General features: G+C 38.3%; 1 protein-coding gene across 9 annotated transcripts in view; it reads left to right on the top strand.

The window, feature by feature from the left end:
* Dnah11 (dynein axonemal heavy chain 11) overlaps positions 1-16,995 on the top strand; it is a 327,476-nt gene that overhangs the window by 176,241 nt on the left and 134,240 nt on the right. For all 9 annotated transcript variants that reach the window (XM_087206427.1, XM_087206426.1, XM_087206425.1 and 6 more), the window contains 5 exons: positions 2,260-2,421; positions 3,129-3,325; positions 6,557-6,719; positions 7,992-8,115; positions 8,559-8,701. In XM_087206427.1, coding sequence (XP_087062553.1) covers positions 2,260-2,421; positions 3,129-3,325; positions 6,557-6,719; positions 7,992-8,115; positions 8,559-8,701 — 789 coding nt within the window. The remainder of the gene's footprint in view (positions 1-2,259; positions 2,422-3,128; positions 3,326-6,556; positions 6,720-7,991; positions 8,116-8,558; positions 8,702-16,995) is intronic.

Here is a 16,995-nt window from a genome sequence, read left to right as displayed (position 1 = left end):
CCTTAGATTGAGAGTCCTTTTTTTTTCAAAGTGCCAAATAAGAATAATTGGTCATGTTTTTGCAGTAACCATTTATATATGATTTTCAAACATTTAAGGGGAAAAGTATTATTTCTTAAATTGCTGAATCATCTTGTGTTGATGTTGAAAATTGAGATTCCTCAAAAAACTAAAACTAGGAATTTCATTTGACCCAGCTATTATTCCCTTCTAGGGGAATCTTCCCTTCTAGGAATCATCCCCAAAACATTAAAAACATCATATTACAGTGATACATGTATGCTTGTGTTTATAGTAGCACAATTCATAATAGCTAAATCTTAGAAGCAGCCTGTGTGTCCATCAACAGATGTATTGATAAAGAAAATGTATTCACATACATTGGAGTACTACTGTGCCACAAAAAAGATAAACGAGTCATTAGGGAAATGGATCTATCTTGATACTGTAATGTTAAATGAAATAAATATGACATACAAGCTTAAGTATCACATGGATTCTCTTGTATAAGAAACCCAGAGTAAAAGTAAAGAGCAAAATAAAAGATAGATAATAGGAAGTAGGGAGACAGGTCATTCTGAAATGGGAAGGGATCAAGAGATACAGGGAAGGGCTGGGGATTTAGCTCAGTGGTTCTGCCACCTGCCTCACAAGCACAAAGTCCCAAGTGCAAGGTCTTGAGTTCAATCTCCAGCACCAAAAAAAAAAGAGAGAGAGAGATACAGTGAAGGGGGGCCAAAGGGGAGGGAGGGAAAGAGGTTAAAAAAGGAATTAAGATGTGTTATAGACATGTACCAACCCACACAAGGAAAGTGAACATTATGTACTGCATACATGTACTGAAAAAACCAAAAGCATGTGCTGAAAATCATATTTTCCCTCAAAAAAACTACCTTGCTTACCCAATGTGTGAGCTTCCTGTTACTATAGTAAATGCCTGAGATAAACAGTTTGTAGAGAAAAAAGGTTTCTTTTGGCTCACAGTTTTATACGTTTCACTTGGCCCCCTTGCTTGGCAGCATGTCAAAGCAGGAGCACGTAGGAGTAAAATTACTTACCTCATGACTGGGAAGTGAAAGAGAGGGAAGACCCCGGGGTCCTACTGTCCTTTTCAGGGATTGACTTAAAGGCTTACCACTGGGCCCCTCCTCTTACAGGTCTAACAACTCCCCACACCACTGCGTTGGGCACCAAGGCTCTATCTCATGGATTTTTGGAGAACATTTGGGCTCCAAACTGTAGTACTTGGTAAAAGGATAGTGCTTACATCTGGAATTTATAGACAGTTCCAAAGAGGGAATTGAAAGTTGGGGATTAAAACAGACCCAACTAATGTGGTCTTCCCTGTTCAATAAAGGTCATTAGAGAGTTATTTATGGCTTTAGGTTTTTCTGTGAGGCAAATGAGGAAGTGGCATAGGAAGTCCTTGGATTCTTACAACTCTTCCACTCCATAACCGCCACCAAAGCATAGCACAGCATCAGACCATAGCTTATTAATCACATGGGCCATATCTTTCATGTGCAGAAAGACTGTGCTCAATAGGGTGTTGTTTAAAACTAGAATTTTAATCTTAAAAGAAAAGGGAAGAGAGGCTGTGCATGAAATGGGATGTGCTTCTGCCTGCTCCCTCTTCCCATCCTGTCGGCTGCACCTACCATCTCCAAATCATGTCTTAGCCTTTGCAGCTCCTTGTGTTCCATGAGAGCACAGCAAGCTAACTGTCCATAAGCAGTGGGTCTGTGTGAACCCAAGATACTGAGAGGGATTGTGGAGCAGGCATGGGAATTCAAGTGTTTTGGTGGTAGTTCCACATCTACCCACAAAGTGTGGGTTTGAACATTTATATTTGATCTTATGTTTTTCATTTGTTAAATGAATGGGTTAATGTGACTGATATCAGGGTTTTAAAGTTTTAAAAACATTGTATTCTGTGACTTTCATGTTAGTTGTTTGTCCTTTGGTTTTGTGAGCTTAATCCATTGGAAGATGTAAGAGCTGCAAGGGCTCAGTGGTATTTAGTTCTTGAACTGACTCCTGAAAGACAATCCTAGTTGCGTTCCCAAAAATGAGTGAGTATAATCATACATTTTTGAATGTTGCTTATCAAAAGGTAAATAGTTTTGCACATACATGCACTCTTTTTTATATTGCTTTTAAATTGCTAAATTCAGCACACAGTTAAATGTTAAAGAGCTGCTTATTTGGAATGTCCTAATCTTCTGAGTTAAAAGTATGTTTCCCACTTTTGCTTAATAGGGAATTTTGTTTGCTTCTCCTGAGTGTTTAAAAGACCCAAATGATTTAATACACCTGTGGCTTCATGAATCCTCTCGTGTTTATGGAGACAAACTGATAGACACGAAAGATTGTGGCTTGTTTCAGAAAAAAATACTGGAAACTGCTTATAAATATTTTGAAGTAAGTATGTAACTGTCAGAGGTCACTACTTGCTCTTCCACCAGTTAGTCTTGGGGCCAGAGTTAGAAAAGGATGCAAGTGAATTGTAGGGGGCTAAGCTCCCTGCAGCATCTGGGTTGCAGAGTGTATGGGGTCTGGACGTAGGAATATTTGCCCACCTGCTCACAGATGATTTTCAGGCTTTTCCCTTGATAGACATTGTCTTAGTTACTTTCTCATTGCTGATACAAAATACCCCACACCCATAAGTTAAAGGAGGTAAAGTTTATTTTAGCTCACACTTTACAGAGGTTTCAGTCCATAGGGAGCTGGTTCCAACATAGGGTAGAGGGGCATCACAGAGGAGAAACAGTCCATGGCAGAGTAGGCAGAAGTCAGCCAGCAGAAGGCAGCCAGCAGCAAGCCTCCTTTTCCCTTTTATTCCATTCAGGTTGCAAACCTGTTGGTTGATGCCACCCACATGTAGGGTGGGCTTTCCCATTATCCACATCCAGAACTATGCTAAACCAATCAGTGGACTAATTTAGTTAGCACACACCCTTAACTCATATCCACACATCCATGATTCAGCCACTCCCAAAAGTCCCACCTATGAGCACATGAGGCTTTGGGAGAACATCTAGATATAAGCCATAACAGACATTCTGCCTCTTTCAAGATGAATCTTTCTAAACGGTGACACACCAGTTTCTCTTCCACCTCCACAGGGTCTCAACAGTCACCTTGAGTTGCTTCAGCAACCCCTTGTTTACTGCCACTTTGCTAAAGGTGGGGAGGAGCCATGTTACATGCCAGTGAAGGATTGGGAAGCGCTGAAGATGATTCTTACCGAGTCACTTGATAACTACAATGACCTCAATGCTGCCATGCACCTGGTATTGTTTGAAGATGCTATGCAACATGTGTGAGTTGACTGGTCCATTTGTTTTTCATGAAAATGACTCACAGTGCAGTTGTTCTTTAATAGATTGTACTGAGGTTCTATCAGTTCTTTTACTTGGCATGCATCAATAAAATATACATATCACTATTATATCCAATCTTCATATCATACATAGGCATGCTATTTCCTACAGTGCCATGACATCCAATCAGAATTTCAGCCCTGTTAGATAAGAATACTAAGAAAGAGAAACAGAAATGACCTGTTCAAAATCACATAGTTTGTAAGTGGCTGAGATAGGACTCAAACTGATTCATGGATTGAGTAGATTTTGTTGAGTGCCAAATAGGAATGTGGCCAGTTGTTTCAATACCTTTGGGCAAAGTAGAAACAAAACAAAACAAAACAAAAACAATGAGGCATGTTTTCTTGGCAGAAAATAAAAGAAAGAGAGCTGCCCTGGAAGAAAGCTTCACTGACAAGACTGTTGCTCACCTCCTTGACTTGGGACCTCATGCTGTGCACAAAGGATGCTGGGTCTGCAGCCTGCTGCAACTCTTCCATCCACACTGTTCTCAGTCCTGGGGGCACGCCACAGTCCTGTCCCTTCACTACACAGGCTTCTGTGTAGTGCTTCAGACAGACATTTGTGACACTTATAAGGACGTGAAGAAACAGCAAGGGAATAAGCAAGGAATTTATTAGAAAGTAATACATCATTCTGAGAAGTAAAATAGGCTGATTCTATGAAACAAGCTACAGATTGAGTATTCCTTATCTAAAATATTTGAGACCAGAAGTGTTCAGGATTTAGGGGTTTGGTTTTTTTTTCAGATTTTGCAATATTTGCATACGTGTAGCAAGCTATCTTGGGGTTGGAACCCAAGTCTAATCAGAAAATTCACCATATGTATATTATATCTTATACACATTGCCCGAAGGTAACTTTATACAACATTTTTAGTGTGTTTTGACCATACCCTGTCATGTGGGATCAGATGAAGAATTTTCCACAAAAAGTTTTAGCTTTTAGAGCATTTCCGATTTCAGATTGTTGAATAAAAGATGCTCAACCTAGATCTGGAGTCCTAAAGAGAGAGGGTCTGGGTATCTATGGGGAAGCTTGGCATTTAAGCTAAGGTATAAATGATAAAAGCAAGAGTTGTAAAAATATCTGAAATAAAAACATTGCAGACAGAGAGCAGATTTCATGTGGCTCTGAGGCAGAAATGTTTGAAGATCAGTAAAAATGATAAGAGTAGCTGCACCATAGGAAAAATAATAGGGCAAGAAATGTATGGTGAGGGTAGAGAGGCAGGGATTGCCCTTACTCATGTAGGGCATTGCTTTGTAACCAGGATAAGGGGTTGTGATAATATTCTGAGTGCAGCAATAAGCTGTTGGGTGGACTTGACCATGAGGAGTACACAATCCCTTGTACAGTTTACATGGCACACCATTGCTGCCGTAGGATGGAAAATTGACTACATCTTTTTATCTAATGCCATTCTCCCAGTCCAGGTCACCCTCATCTCTCCCCAGAACTTTGTGATAAATGACAATGGGCAAAGATTGAAAGGAAAGGGAAGAGGGAAGTGAGGGGAGGGGAGGGAAGGGAAGGAAAGAAAAGAGGAAAAGGAAATGGAGGAGAAATGAAGGAATCATTAAAAAGAAGGAAGGAAGAATGAAGGAAGGGAATTCACACACAAAAACAGATGTGAAGAATTCAGTTTTTAGAAATTCTCTGTAAAATGTTTAGCTTCAGTGCTTAAGTAAAATGTTGGCGCCCTCCCCAGGATCATTTCTGATAAGCATGCTGAGTACTGAGGGTTTTATTGACCCCAATACAGTGAGCCCCTGATTACACAAACAAAAGGAGTTTAAATTAGAATGTATGAGCATGATGTTCAGCAGGTTATTGCTAACACTGTTCTGGTTGGTTAGTGTATACTGACTCCCTGAATATGCCGTGGCTTACATGAAACCTCTTTCCGACATTAATGGAAAGAGTTTTCTCAAAAATCATTCAACATGGAATTTCAGTGGTCTAACAGGTGAAACTGTTTCTCTCATCAGGGATTATGAGCTCCAATCTGATTTAATCAGCATTAGAGATGATTTAAAATCATGTCCTACAGTGTTGTAGAAAGGAACATTACCACTTAGCAAATCTTGTGAGGTAAAGCCTCAAAGTGTACATTAAAATAAAGTGCAAACCTTGCTTTGGAGTGTGGAGTTTCTCTTGTGTTATCACTTTCCAAGGCTGTTTCATTGTGGGGTCATGTAAAGTAAAATTTAATGGGACAACCAAGTGTGTAAAATAACCTGTCTTTTCAGTATTTGGATGTTTTCGGGAAATGTTCACATGAGCTTGTCCTGATTAAGTGACTGTGAATTCATTTTTTTTTCAAAAACATTATTTAAAACAAGTATCTAGATGGATCATTCAGGGCTGGAAGTTTATTTCAGAAAAGCAACCTCAGGCAAACACAGTGGCATCCCATTTTTTGCCCTTGAATATCTCTGTGCTTATATTGTGTTTGGCAGTTTTTTCTTAATATTTATAATATAACTAAGATACATTTCTTCAGTGAAGCCCATATTTCACTAATGTTAGAGCTGATTTATTCAGAATGAAAGGTGTAGCAGTGATATCAATAGTTTAAGCATTCACTATATCTTGGATACTGTAGAATGAAGAATTTATTGGCTTTGATGGAAACTTACCTTTTTTAATCTAAATGTTTCAATAAGTTATTCAACAATACTGTAGGCATGGGGAAGGCTTTAATGTAAATGATGTGAGCACTGATTAATAGGCAAGTGTTTCATTCACATGACTGAATCACATGAAGATGTCTGTTGGTCAAAACAAGTGCATATTTTCCAAGTAACTGCAGAGCATATATTTTTGGCACAAGGGTATTTACCCTTGATGTCTTTGCACTTGGATGCTGTTGTGGAATTGGGATCTTCTAATCAGAAATTTTGATGCTTGGTAACAAGGCCATATATAGATTTCAAAGTATGGGGGTGATAAAACAATGAGTCCAAATTGTTAAAAGCCTGGGATAGTTTGTTAGGCAAATAGCTCAAGGGCGAAGAAATTGGCAGCATCTTTGATAGGTAAACATATGAACAAAGACTAAAATTTCCAATAAAAATTAGAATTACTTTTCTAAATATTTAAGAGAAATAGAGTCCCAGAGCATTTTATAGTCCACGTCATGGTGGGTGCCTTTATTTTACCAGGTGTCGCATCTGCCGAATCCTCAGGACCCCTCAGGGTCACGCCCTCTTGATTGGAGTCGGAGGCAGTGGCAAGCAGAGTCTGTCTAGACTGGCAGCTCACATTTGCAGCCTTGAGGTCTTTCAGGTCACCCTGACTGAAGGCTATGGGATCCAAGACCTTCGGGTGGGTAAGCTTGCTAGACAGTGGTCATAACTACTGTCCTTATAACTACTGATCCTTAGAAGATTGGCTCTGGGACCACACAGATCCTCAACACTGGAGATGTTCACATCCCTCATAGCAAATGGCATGGTATTTGCATATAATCTGCGCATATTTTCCTGTATACCTTGTCATTTCTATGTTCTTTATAATACCCAGTACAATGTAAATGCTGTGTAAATAGTTGTTAATACTATATTGTTCCAGAAAAAATGACCCCCGAAAACCTATGTATGTTCAGTACAGATGCAGTTGTTTGCTCCCAAATATGTTCGGTTTGCCATTGGTTGAATCTGTGGGTGTGGAGGATCAGCTCTGCTTCTGACCCCACTGTCTGGTGCACAGAGTGGAAGGAAAGTGCAGCACTTCCTTGTCAACTGTGACTCCTACACTTGGCCACGGCCTCCATAACAGGGAGGAGGAGGACAAGCATAGAAGAACTATTTACCTTTAGCTGTTTTGCCTACACGGTCAAAATTCGTAATAATAAACTTCTATAAATCTTTATGCAATTAATAATATAAACCTGACTCAGAAAATATTCTATTAAATATTTGTTTATATATGTAAATTTTTACTTTGTATTAACCAAAACTGATGTTCAACACTATTAGTGTTCCTGTATGATATGAGGTAAAAAGGAAAAAAAACCGCACTTTATATATAAATACAAGTAGTTTTCTAACTCCTTTGGATAAGAATATAAGAATAAAATACATTAGGACTATCACATTCGAGAAACTGTTGTGTTTGTGAATTTTGATTTTTAGTCACAGTGCTGTTTACAAAATAATATTTACAGGTTCTACCAAGTACTATTTTAACTTTTTAAAACTGCTTGTGATGTTATAACCAAATAAATTAACAAAACCTATCTTTAGTGAAATAAACAATCCAAGTTGCAATGAGCAGAAAACTCCCTTCCACTGTGGTACTTGACAAAGGCATTGGAGAATTCATTTTCACTCTATTAGAAGGGAGTTGTCGCTCATCAGCACTCTGTTTTCATCCCTCCGCTCCATTAAGCCACAGACTGATGCTCATCATTTTATGCCAGAAGTGCAGGTGATGTCACACCACTTTCCCCTATAGCAGGTCACTGGGAGGAAAGGCACCGTGCACTGCTATCACGTTATAGTTAGTCGCTCGACTCTCCCCGGCACTCACATGCATACTCCCAACATCGCATCAGCATTTTAACAAAACATGAATGATGGCCTCCTTTCCTTACAGGTAGATCTTGCCAATTTGTACATCAGAATAGGAGCCAAGAACATGCCCACTGCATTCCTGCTGACAGATGCCCACGTTCTAGATGAGAGCTTTCTCGTGCTGATTAATGACTTGCTGGTGTCAGGTGATTAAACCAACACATTTCTTGAAAGATCTTCCCCAGTGACAAATTATCTGTAGTTTCAGTGAACTTTAAAGGGAGATAATTTGTCTTCAAGATGTGTGCTGGGGTAGTCTTTGGGGAGAAACCTATAAACCTAACTAATTTGAGGTGTATTGCTTTCTTAGTCTGCTTATGGATGAGAAATGCCTCTACGAGGCCTTCAGAGGAGTAAATGTTATTCCTATCTGGATGGGCTTATGGGTCTGTTCATCACTGCTCATCCTCATTGTATATCTTCTGAATGCAAAAAAAAAAAATGAGAAGAAAATGACATTTCTAATTCCAGATTCTTCTCATTTAAGCTGAACTTTTATCTTATAAAACATTTCAAACATTAGAAAGTCATGCCTAAAATTTAAATTGCAGTCATCTTTGAGTAATTCTGCTCATTCTTTTGAGGGCAGGAGAAATCTTGGATCTGTTCAGTGAGGACGATGTGGACAAGATAGTTTCTGGAGTTCGTAATGAAGTTCGTGGTCTAGGCATGGTGGACTCCAGGGAAAATTGCTGGAAATTCTTTTTGGCCAAGGTTCGACTACAGCTCAAAGTAAGAAACACTTGATTTACCTGCATGTTATTTAGATGTTGCTTAGAATTCTAATGTGAATCTATATCAAGGCTGTCATTACAGGTTAGAATTTCAGTGACTCGTTTCAAAAGGGCATGTGGGCTTTTCCAGGTGCATCTGCAGCATGCCTACCTGACGTCTGCTGTGACCCTGGGCCCCTGTGCAGCCTTAGGCTGGGCGGCGTGTGCAGTACACAGTGAGCCCCATGTGTCCTTGTCCTGGAGGAGCTAGCACTGTCACACAGCACAGGGAGTACCACAGATAATTGTTCTACATGATGAATGTAAATGGCACCCTGGGATTTCAGAGGAGGCAGCCCACTTCCTAACTGGAATAGATAACTGGAGGGTTGATATGCCATGTGTCAAGCATGGATCAGAATTCATAGAGAGGTTTCTGATGAGAAATCACATTTCTCAAAGGATGGGCTGTGAACAGCAATTTGGAGAAAGCTGAGCTGGCTTGAAGGCTCGGAACATGGAGTTCTTGTGGGGAGAACACAGTTGATAAGTCTGGCAGACTAAATTGGGATGAAAGAAAGAGTTTATAAGTCATTAAGTGAGCAGTGGGGAGAGTTGGGAGTTAAGGAAGTGACAAGTGTGTCAGTCTCTCAGGAGAAGTAATGTAGGGTTATTACTGAGATGTTCCAAAGTTTGACCCAGTGTCCTCTGAGGCTAGTCTATGCTTTAATGTGCCATATAGATACAAGCAGCAGAAAAGATGCACAGGAATATGCATCTATTGGTAAGAGCATCAGGAAGGGTCACTTATTACAAGAGAACAAGAAAGACTCCCACGCTTATGACTGAGGTTGGTTTCAGAATACTGCTTTAGAAAATTCAGGCTTCCTAGTATAGAAATGTTTACCAGCATAAAAAGACTGCTGCTTCACTATTTCTGGCATCACCATACCTGTAAGTAGTAGGCTCTATGGTGGCTTCAGAGCCTGAAGCATTGAGGAAAGAGGGTAGGAAGTGGAGTAGCCACCAACATACCCGTGCAAGGAGGTTAAAGAGTGGCCTACCTGTAAATTCACCAAAATTTACAAATTCAAAATTCACACTAATCTAAGTCATGCTGATCTGTGGTTAGAAAGTTGACACCTAAAGTTCAGTTGCCTGAGGAGTTTTCTGCTCATCAGAACTGTGACTCAGAATGTGTCTCTAGTAACAAGGCCAGGGATTTCTCTTTGTTCATCGTAATGTGTTTGAATCAAATTTTCTTTATAGAATAGGAAAACAAGTGCAGTAATAGAATTTGATGTATAATGTTATAAATAAGTAGTTCCTGGATCTGTTTTTCAGAGCCATAGAATCAACATCACCTAGAAAGTTCTTAAAAATATACATAACATTCTCTAGTCCCACCCAGACTTCCTGAATCAGGAACTCTGGGCATGGGGCCCAGAAGTCTAAGTTTCAACAAGTCTTCTAGGTAATACTGAGGCTTGCTGAAATTTGAGAACCATTGTTATAAACAAGTCTAGAGCAAACATCTTTTACATCTTTTGTAATCAAGCTTGCTTGCTTCTACAGGATAAATTCCTAGAAAGGGAATTGATAGGTTAAGTAGTTACAGTTTGTGGTATTTTAAAACATTCTTGTCAATTATTTGATGCTGTTCTTACTGACCAGTGACATATCAGTCCCCTTTCCTTGAATCTGGATAGTCTTATGACTGCTTCAAATAGTAGCAAAGGGATGATGTGATGCTAAATAAATCCTGAGGCTGAGTCGCAAAGAGCTCAGTTCTCTTGAATTGTGCATCCTGTTTATGAGTTCTATATATATTAAGCAATTGGCCATAGATATTTTCCCCTGTCTTACCATTTTTCTTTTAAATGTGCATTTGGTTTATGTCTATTTGTTTATAACTTTTTGTGTTTTTTTTAAAGTTCAGTATTAATCAGTGTTTTCCCTGAAGGATTTAGGGTTTCTTGTAAATTCAGAAAAGCATTACTCTCCAAGCATTACTTCTTCATTAGAAGCACTTGGAACTCACTTGGGCTACAAGTAAGAGAAAATTCCAACAATCATTCCTTAAAGCCTCTCAAATCAGTGACTCCAGACCAGCTGACACCCTTAGGGACCCATAATCTTCTGTCTCTCCTTGAGACAGCTTTCAATCGGTTGCCTTCTGCCACCAAATCACAGAAGGCTGCAGTAGACTGTTCTTTCAGGAAGGAAGAAGGAAAGGAAAGAGGGCCAGGAAATACCCTGTATTAGGAAACCAGAGCTGTTCCTCAAAACCCTGAGCTGATGTCTTACTGCTGCAACTGTATCAACAGCTCCCAGGGAGTTGGGGCGGCAGGGGCAATCTTGGTACTTTGCCTTTATGCGTAAAACTGGGAATGGAATTTGGAATACACATACTCCTCAACTTCCCAGGGGATTACATCCTGACAAACCCACCAGAGGTTGAGAGAGTATCATAAATTGAAAATGCATTTCATCCATCCAACTTTCTGTACCTCACAGCACAGCAACACAGGGCACTGAAGAGTGCCCGTTGTTCCCATTCATAGTTGCATGGCTGCTCTGGAGCTATGGCTCTTTGTCTCTGCCTAGCATGGAGAGAGAGCATCTTACTGCATTGTTGCTAGCCTGGGAAAGATCAAAATTCTAAATAATTTCTTTCAAACCATCCTAGAGTTGAAAATTTATGTTAACCATTCCAAGTCAGGGACCATCTATAGGTTTGTGTTGTTTTTTTTTTTTTAAAGTAGCAGCATGAGTCATTGCAGAGCCTGTGTGGATTCATGGTCTATGTTTAAGGCTGTACTACTTCTGGAATCCAGTATATTCCCTATTATAAACAGTAAAGTGTAAGCTGGGAGGCTTCAGGTTGTTTTTCCCCAGAAGACATCTTTGTCTTTCAACATGTATTTCTTCTTTACCGGTTTTGTGCACTGCTTATATTGTATGCCACAAGCCCTGTTTATTGGGTCTATTTCAGATGCTCTATTCTCTTTTTTTCCTATGTCTTTCTACATCGATCCCAACATTGCACTGTGTGATTAATAAAGTTTTCTCATATTTTAATATCAGACTTCTCTTCTGATCAAGTTTTTCCTCATTCTCAGATGTTTATATGTTTAGGTAAGCACTAAAATTTTATCACATTCTAAACATACTTGACTTTAATTGTCACACTGAATGCTTAGTGTAGGGAGAATTTAATCATTATGATATAAAGTCTTTTATAGAGTTCTATCATAGTATCTTATTTGAATATAGAAAAGCTATTTTTATTTTATAACTAGCTACCTTATTTCTTCTCCTACAGTTTCTAGTAGTTGGTTGATACCATATAACCTGTAGGTAAAAATATTTGGTCTTTCCTGCTATTTATTAATTTTCTTTTCTTATTGCTGTGGTGTCCCACACAACAACATTTCAGTAGTGATGATAGTGGGAATTTTGCCTTGATTCTAATGTTAATGTCTCTAATTTCACTGTTGTATCTTACATTGGCTTTTGATTCAGAATACATTTTTTTTTTTTTTTTTGGTACTGGGGATTGAACTCAGGTCCTTCCACTTGTGAGGCAGGTGCTGGAACCACTGAGCTAAATCCCCAGCCCAGAATACATATTTTGTCAAGGAAATGTGTATCTACTAACTTCTTTTTCAGCATCTATTGAGATAATTATATGATTTTTGTCCTCAAGCTTTTTAATATCCATATAATATAAATTGATATACGGAAGTCTTACATTTTGATATTTTTACATTAATCAGTTTTCCTTTACACATTTCCTTTCTTCTAGACATGGGCGGGACTTGCCAAAACTTGACATCTGTTTTATATTCATCTCTATTGATGTCTAATCTTTCTTATAGTCCCATTTTTTTAATGTTTAACTGAGTACAAGCTGGAAATTTTTGTAGTTGAAATATGGATCATTTCTCCCCACTCTCAAAGAACTACTAATAGTCGATCTTTTCCCTATAAAATGAGTAGAAACTTGGTTTTTGTTGTTTTTAAATTTTGTTTTCAATGCTAGGGAGGAATACCAAATCTTCCTCAGAAAAAGAGATACCGTATCTGATACCTTTTGACTTTGTCCCTTAGTTTGATGCATCCTGAGGAATGGTCAGAACTACAACCTCTACCCCTAGAGAGAACTAAGATGGAAAAGGAGGAGGGCACCTTTCAGCCTGAAGATGGCAGCTACTTTCTTTTCAATCCATGCATATGACACTTACTTAACCTTTGGAATTATAAAAAAAGAATCCCAAATGACCCTGTGTTGGTTTCTAATATCATACTCCTCACCAACATGTATGAAAAACTCAGGATTTTGATGAGCTCTCCATTGCCTGTGTTGCAAGCTGGATGCTGTGTCACAAGGGTTCAGATCACACCTGGCAGGTCACACTGAGTGTTGTGCCCCATTACCGTGCTCACCACTCAGAGTCAGTTCTCATTTGGAATGCAGGGCACGGAGAACCTGTTGGCATGCAGAGTACAACCTCAGAACTCCCAGGGCTGTGCTCATTAACAATGATCAGATGCATGTCCTTGGATTGCCCCAAATAAGCCAATGAGTGAATGCCAAATGCTTTCTCTCCTTCACAGTTTACATATGCATCTTTTCCTACATAACTCTCATTTCCTCTGAGAGTATAGCACTTTCATCTTCTCCTCTGTGGACCTTAGTTAACCCCATAACTTTTCTTTCTTCTTTTCCTGCCTGGCCACTGATACTCTAGGGCAAAGGGCCTACAATTTATGTAGCAGTTCCTGTTTTTCCCTCTACATTGCAGGTATCTGTCTGTCTCATTATATATCTATTTAGATATCTATCTACAGTGGTTCCTGGGTCCCAAACTTGATTCTTTTCACGATTCTGGTTGCAAACCAAATTGGATGAGAAAAACAAATTTCCCCATAAGGTCAACATTGAACCTAACCATTGAATTTGATTTGGTTCTCATCCAGTTTGGTTTGCAACCAAAATTGTGGAAGAATTAAGTCCATAAACCAAGGCAACACTGTATCTATATATACACAGAGATCCATTTCTGATAATACAAGAAATACATGTTCATTGTAGAAAATTTAAAAATACAGAACCAAATGAAAATAAAAACTAACTTAATTATATTGTCTAGAGATAACATATGGTTGTATTTCCTCCTAGCCTACTATGTGTACACATTTGAAGTATATATTCAGACAGGCTTTTGGTCACATCTCATACAGTTTCCTTTAATAGTTTAATTATCTTTCTCTTGGCTTTTTAAATTGGAAGGCTCAAACACACAACAAAAAATACTGAATGGTACAAAAATTTGTGTTTTGAGTGATTTAACGCAAACATACTTTTTCATTCATATACATGTGCGTGTGCGTGTGTGTGTGTGTGTGTGCGCATATATATATATACTTTTTTTTTTTTTTTGGTGGTGGTACTTGGAATTGAATCCAGATGCACTCTACTGCTGAAGTATATCCCAGGCCCTTTCTATTATTTTATTTTGGGACAGGGTCTTGCTAAATTCCCCAGGCTGGTCTCCCACTTATCTCCCTGCCTCAGCCTCCCAATTAGCTGGGGTGACAGGCAGATCCACCACACCCAGCTTTAAATGCACTTAATGTATTCACATGTAGAGAGCGAACTAGCCATTTATACCCTTTATCAAATTCACTGTTTATTGTGATTTTTATTTGTTTATAGTTCTTTATATATAGTGTTCATATGTTCATGTCATTTTCTGTTCTACACTTTGCCAGTTTTTCTCAAAGATTATCATAATTCTGCTAACTTTATTTATAATGACCTCTGCTTTACATTTATACATATTAAAAAGTCAGATTTTCCCTTTGTGGCTTTTGTGTGTTAAGACAGTTTCAGGGAGCATTTCTGTTCTATGTGGTTATGAAAAATATTATCCTCAATTGTCTTCTATTTATAATTTTTGTATTTAGCCCTGAATATTTGCATATAAGGTAGATTTTTTAGTTTTTCACCTCCAAATCATTCCAGTGCCATTTATTGTATAAATCTCTCATTTAACTGACTGTTCTGAAATGCTGCCTGTCTCATAAAATGTCAAAAATATATGGAATTCTATTTAGGGCTTTTATTATGTCCCATTAATCTACTCATCTATACGTGTAAAAACACCTTACTGCTTTATTATAGCTTTTATATTATATTCTGGAATCAAGTAGAACACTATGCCTTACCTTTTCTACATTTACTTTGCTATGTATACCTTTAATTTCCCAGATGTAGTATAAAAGCAGCTTGACATCTTAAAATATCCAGTGAGAATATATAGACTAATTTGGGGGGTAATGGATACATTTACAATATTGAGTATTTTTATCATTTGTATACACTTATTTAATATAATATAAGGTCTGTTCCCTGATAGTGTGATTTCACTCTGAATATTGTTTTTACAAATATCCTTTTGATGTTTTCAATTCATTCTTATTTCAAACCAACTTTAAAATCACTTTGCTAAATTGTTACTCCTGTTGGGAATTATTAGACGAAAATTTGTAATAAGCATGGGAAGAATGAGCATCTTTCTGATTATTGAGCTCTGTAAGAAATGTAGCCCATCTCTTCCTTAGTCAGAGTGCCTTTGATTGACTTTTGCTAAAGCAATTGGTTATTGTTACAGTATTTTTACATACTTCTCATTAAGTTCTTTTTTCAATATTTTACAGTATCTGTCATTCCTGAATTTCTAACTGCTCATCATAAACATACAAGAAAGTCACTGGATGGAGGGAAGGAATGATGAATGTGTATTTGTGTATTGTTTGTCTAACGAGCCACGTCCTTGAACACTTGTTTCATTCCTTAGGTCTTTGCATTTTGTTCTTTAAGGGTTGCTTTGAGCATTTACTCCTGTCTGATAATCACTTTTTCTATGTCTCATTGTAGCTATACTTCCTGAACAACATTTACAACTTTCAAGTGCTATAGCAACCACTGCTTTCTTATTATTTATTTTAATTAAGAGTGTCACTAGAAGAAAAAAAAAGAGTGTCACTAGATTTCCATCAGTAAGAATTGAATGAAAAGGTTGGTTTTGGATGTTTCAAATATTTCTAGGAAGAATTATTGCAATTTATCATATCTATTATTATTTAAGTCACCTTTTTAAAATTTTCTTTCTTTGTCTTAAGTCTATTCTCTTATTATTTCTGTCCTTTTTTCCTTCCAGACTCTTAAGAATACCAGGAAGCTTTTAACCTTTTCTCGCGGTTTTTATATTAAATGCACTTTAGAGGACTTTTCTTTTTTTCAATCAGCAGGATACTTTTTAATTTTTCCTGGCTTTATATTATATTTGCTCCACAGTTTTTCTCCTCTTCTTCCTTCTTGAGGGGAAGAGAGAACAATTTGTATCTGGAGTTTGGCCACAGAGAGATTAGGTGATTTGCTGTTGACTCATGTTTCATGTCCCAGGAACCTGGTATTCTCAACAAAAATGCTGAATAAACTCTACCCAAGCAACACATTAATATGATCACACACAGTATAAGCCAAAAGACTTAGTGCCACACAGGTAATGTTCATGATATATTTTTGATTTGGTAACAAAGCTCAAATATGTACCTGTCCAGTAGAAAACTAGATATTTCAGAACCTTACCTTGCTTGATTATAAAGTCAGTCTCTTCAGGTCCATATCTGGTTGAGGAACAGAGCACTTGGCTTCTCTCCCTTGTGAGGATGGTCTTCTAGGATGGCTGCATCAGGGAGAGAGACAGTCTGCATTCTGCCTGCTCTCATTCTGACTCTTGCCCTAATGGAGAACAGGAAACCCCTAATGGCTAGCTTGCCCTGGATTCTGTCCCCCTCTACCCAGCCGATATATTTTTCTTGTCAGGACCACACCACTTTAAATTCATTGCTGTATCCCTGCCCTCAGAATATCTGGTATTGTTTGACTTGAGTAGAATGAAAACAACTTTAGAGGTTGTGGTGGCTAATCTTGATTGTCAGCTTGATTGACTTTAGAGCCACTGAGGAGATGCATGAAGACATACTTCTGGGTATGTGTGGGTTGTGATGTGACTTCAGGGACCATAATCTGGTCCTTGGACCCTTCTTTGTGAGTTCTTCCCCTCCCGTCTGTTTCCCAGATGCCATGAGTTGAGCAGCTTTCCTCCTTCTCCCCTTTCCACCACCATGAAGCTAGCTCCCCATAGACTGAAACTGTAAGCCAAAATAAACCCTTCCTCTTTTAAATTATTTAGGTCACACATTTTGTCTCAGCAACAGAAAGGTGACTAATACAGAGGG

The sequence above is a fragment of the Heterocephalus glaber genome, unplaced genomic scaffold, assembly GCF_053883595.1.
Source record: "Heterocephalus glaber isolate CG9 unplaced genomic scaffold, H.glaber_assembly_v1.0 deba00000676, whole genome shotgun sequence".
NCBI lineage: Eukaryota > Metazoa > Chordata > Mammalia > Rodentia > Bathyergidae > Heterocephalus > Heterocephalus glaber.
The sequence above is the reverse complement of the archived record's forward strand: the minus strand, read 5'-3'. Positions and strand labels throughout refer to the sequence as shown.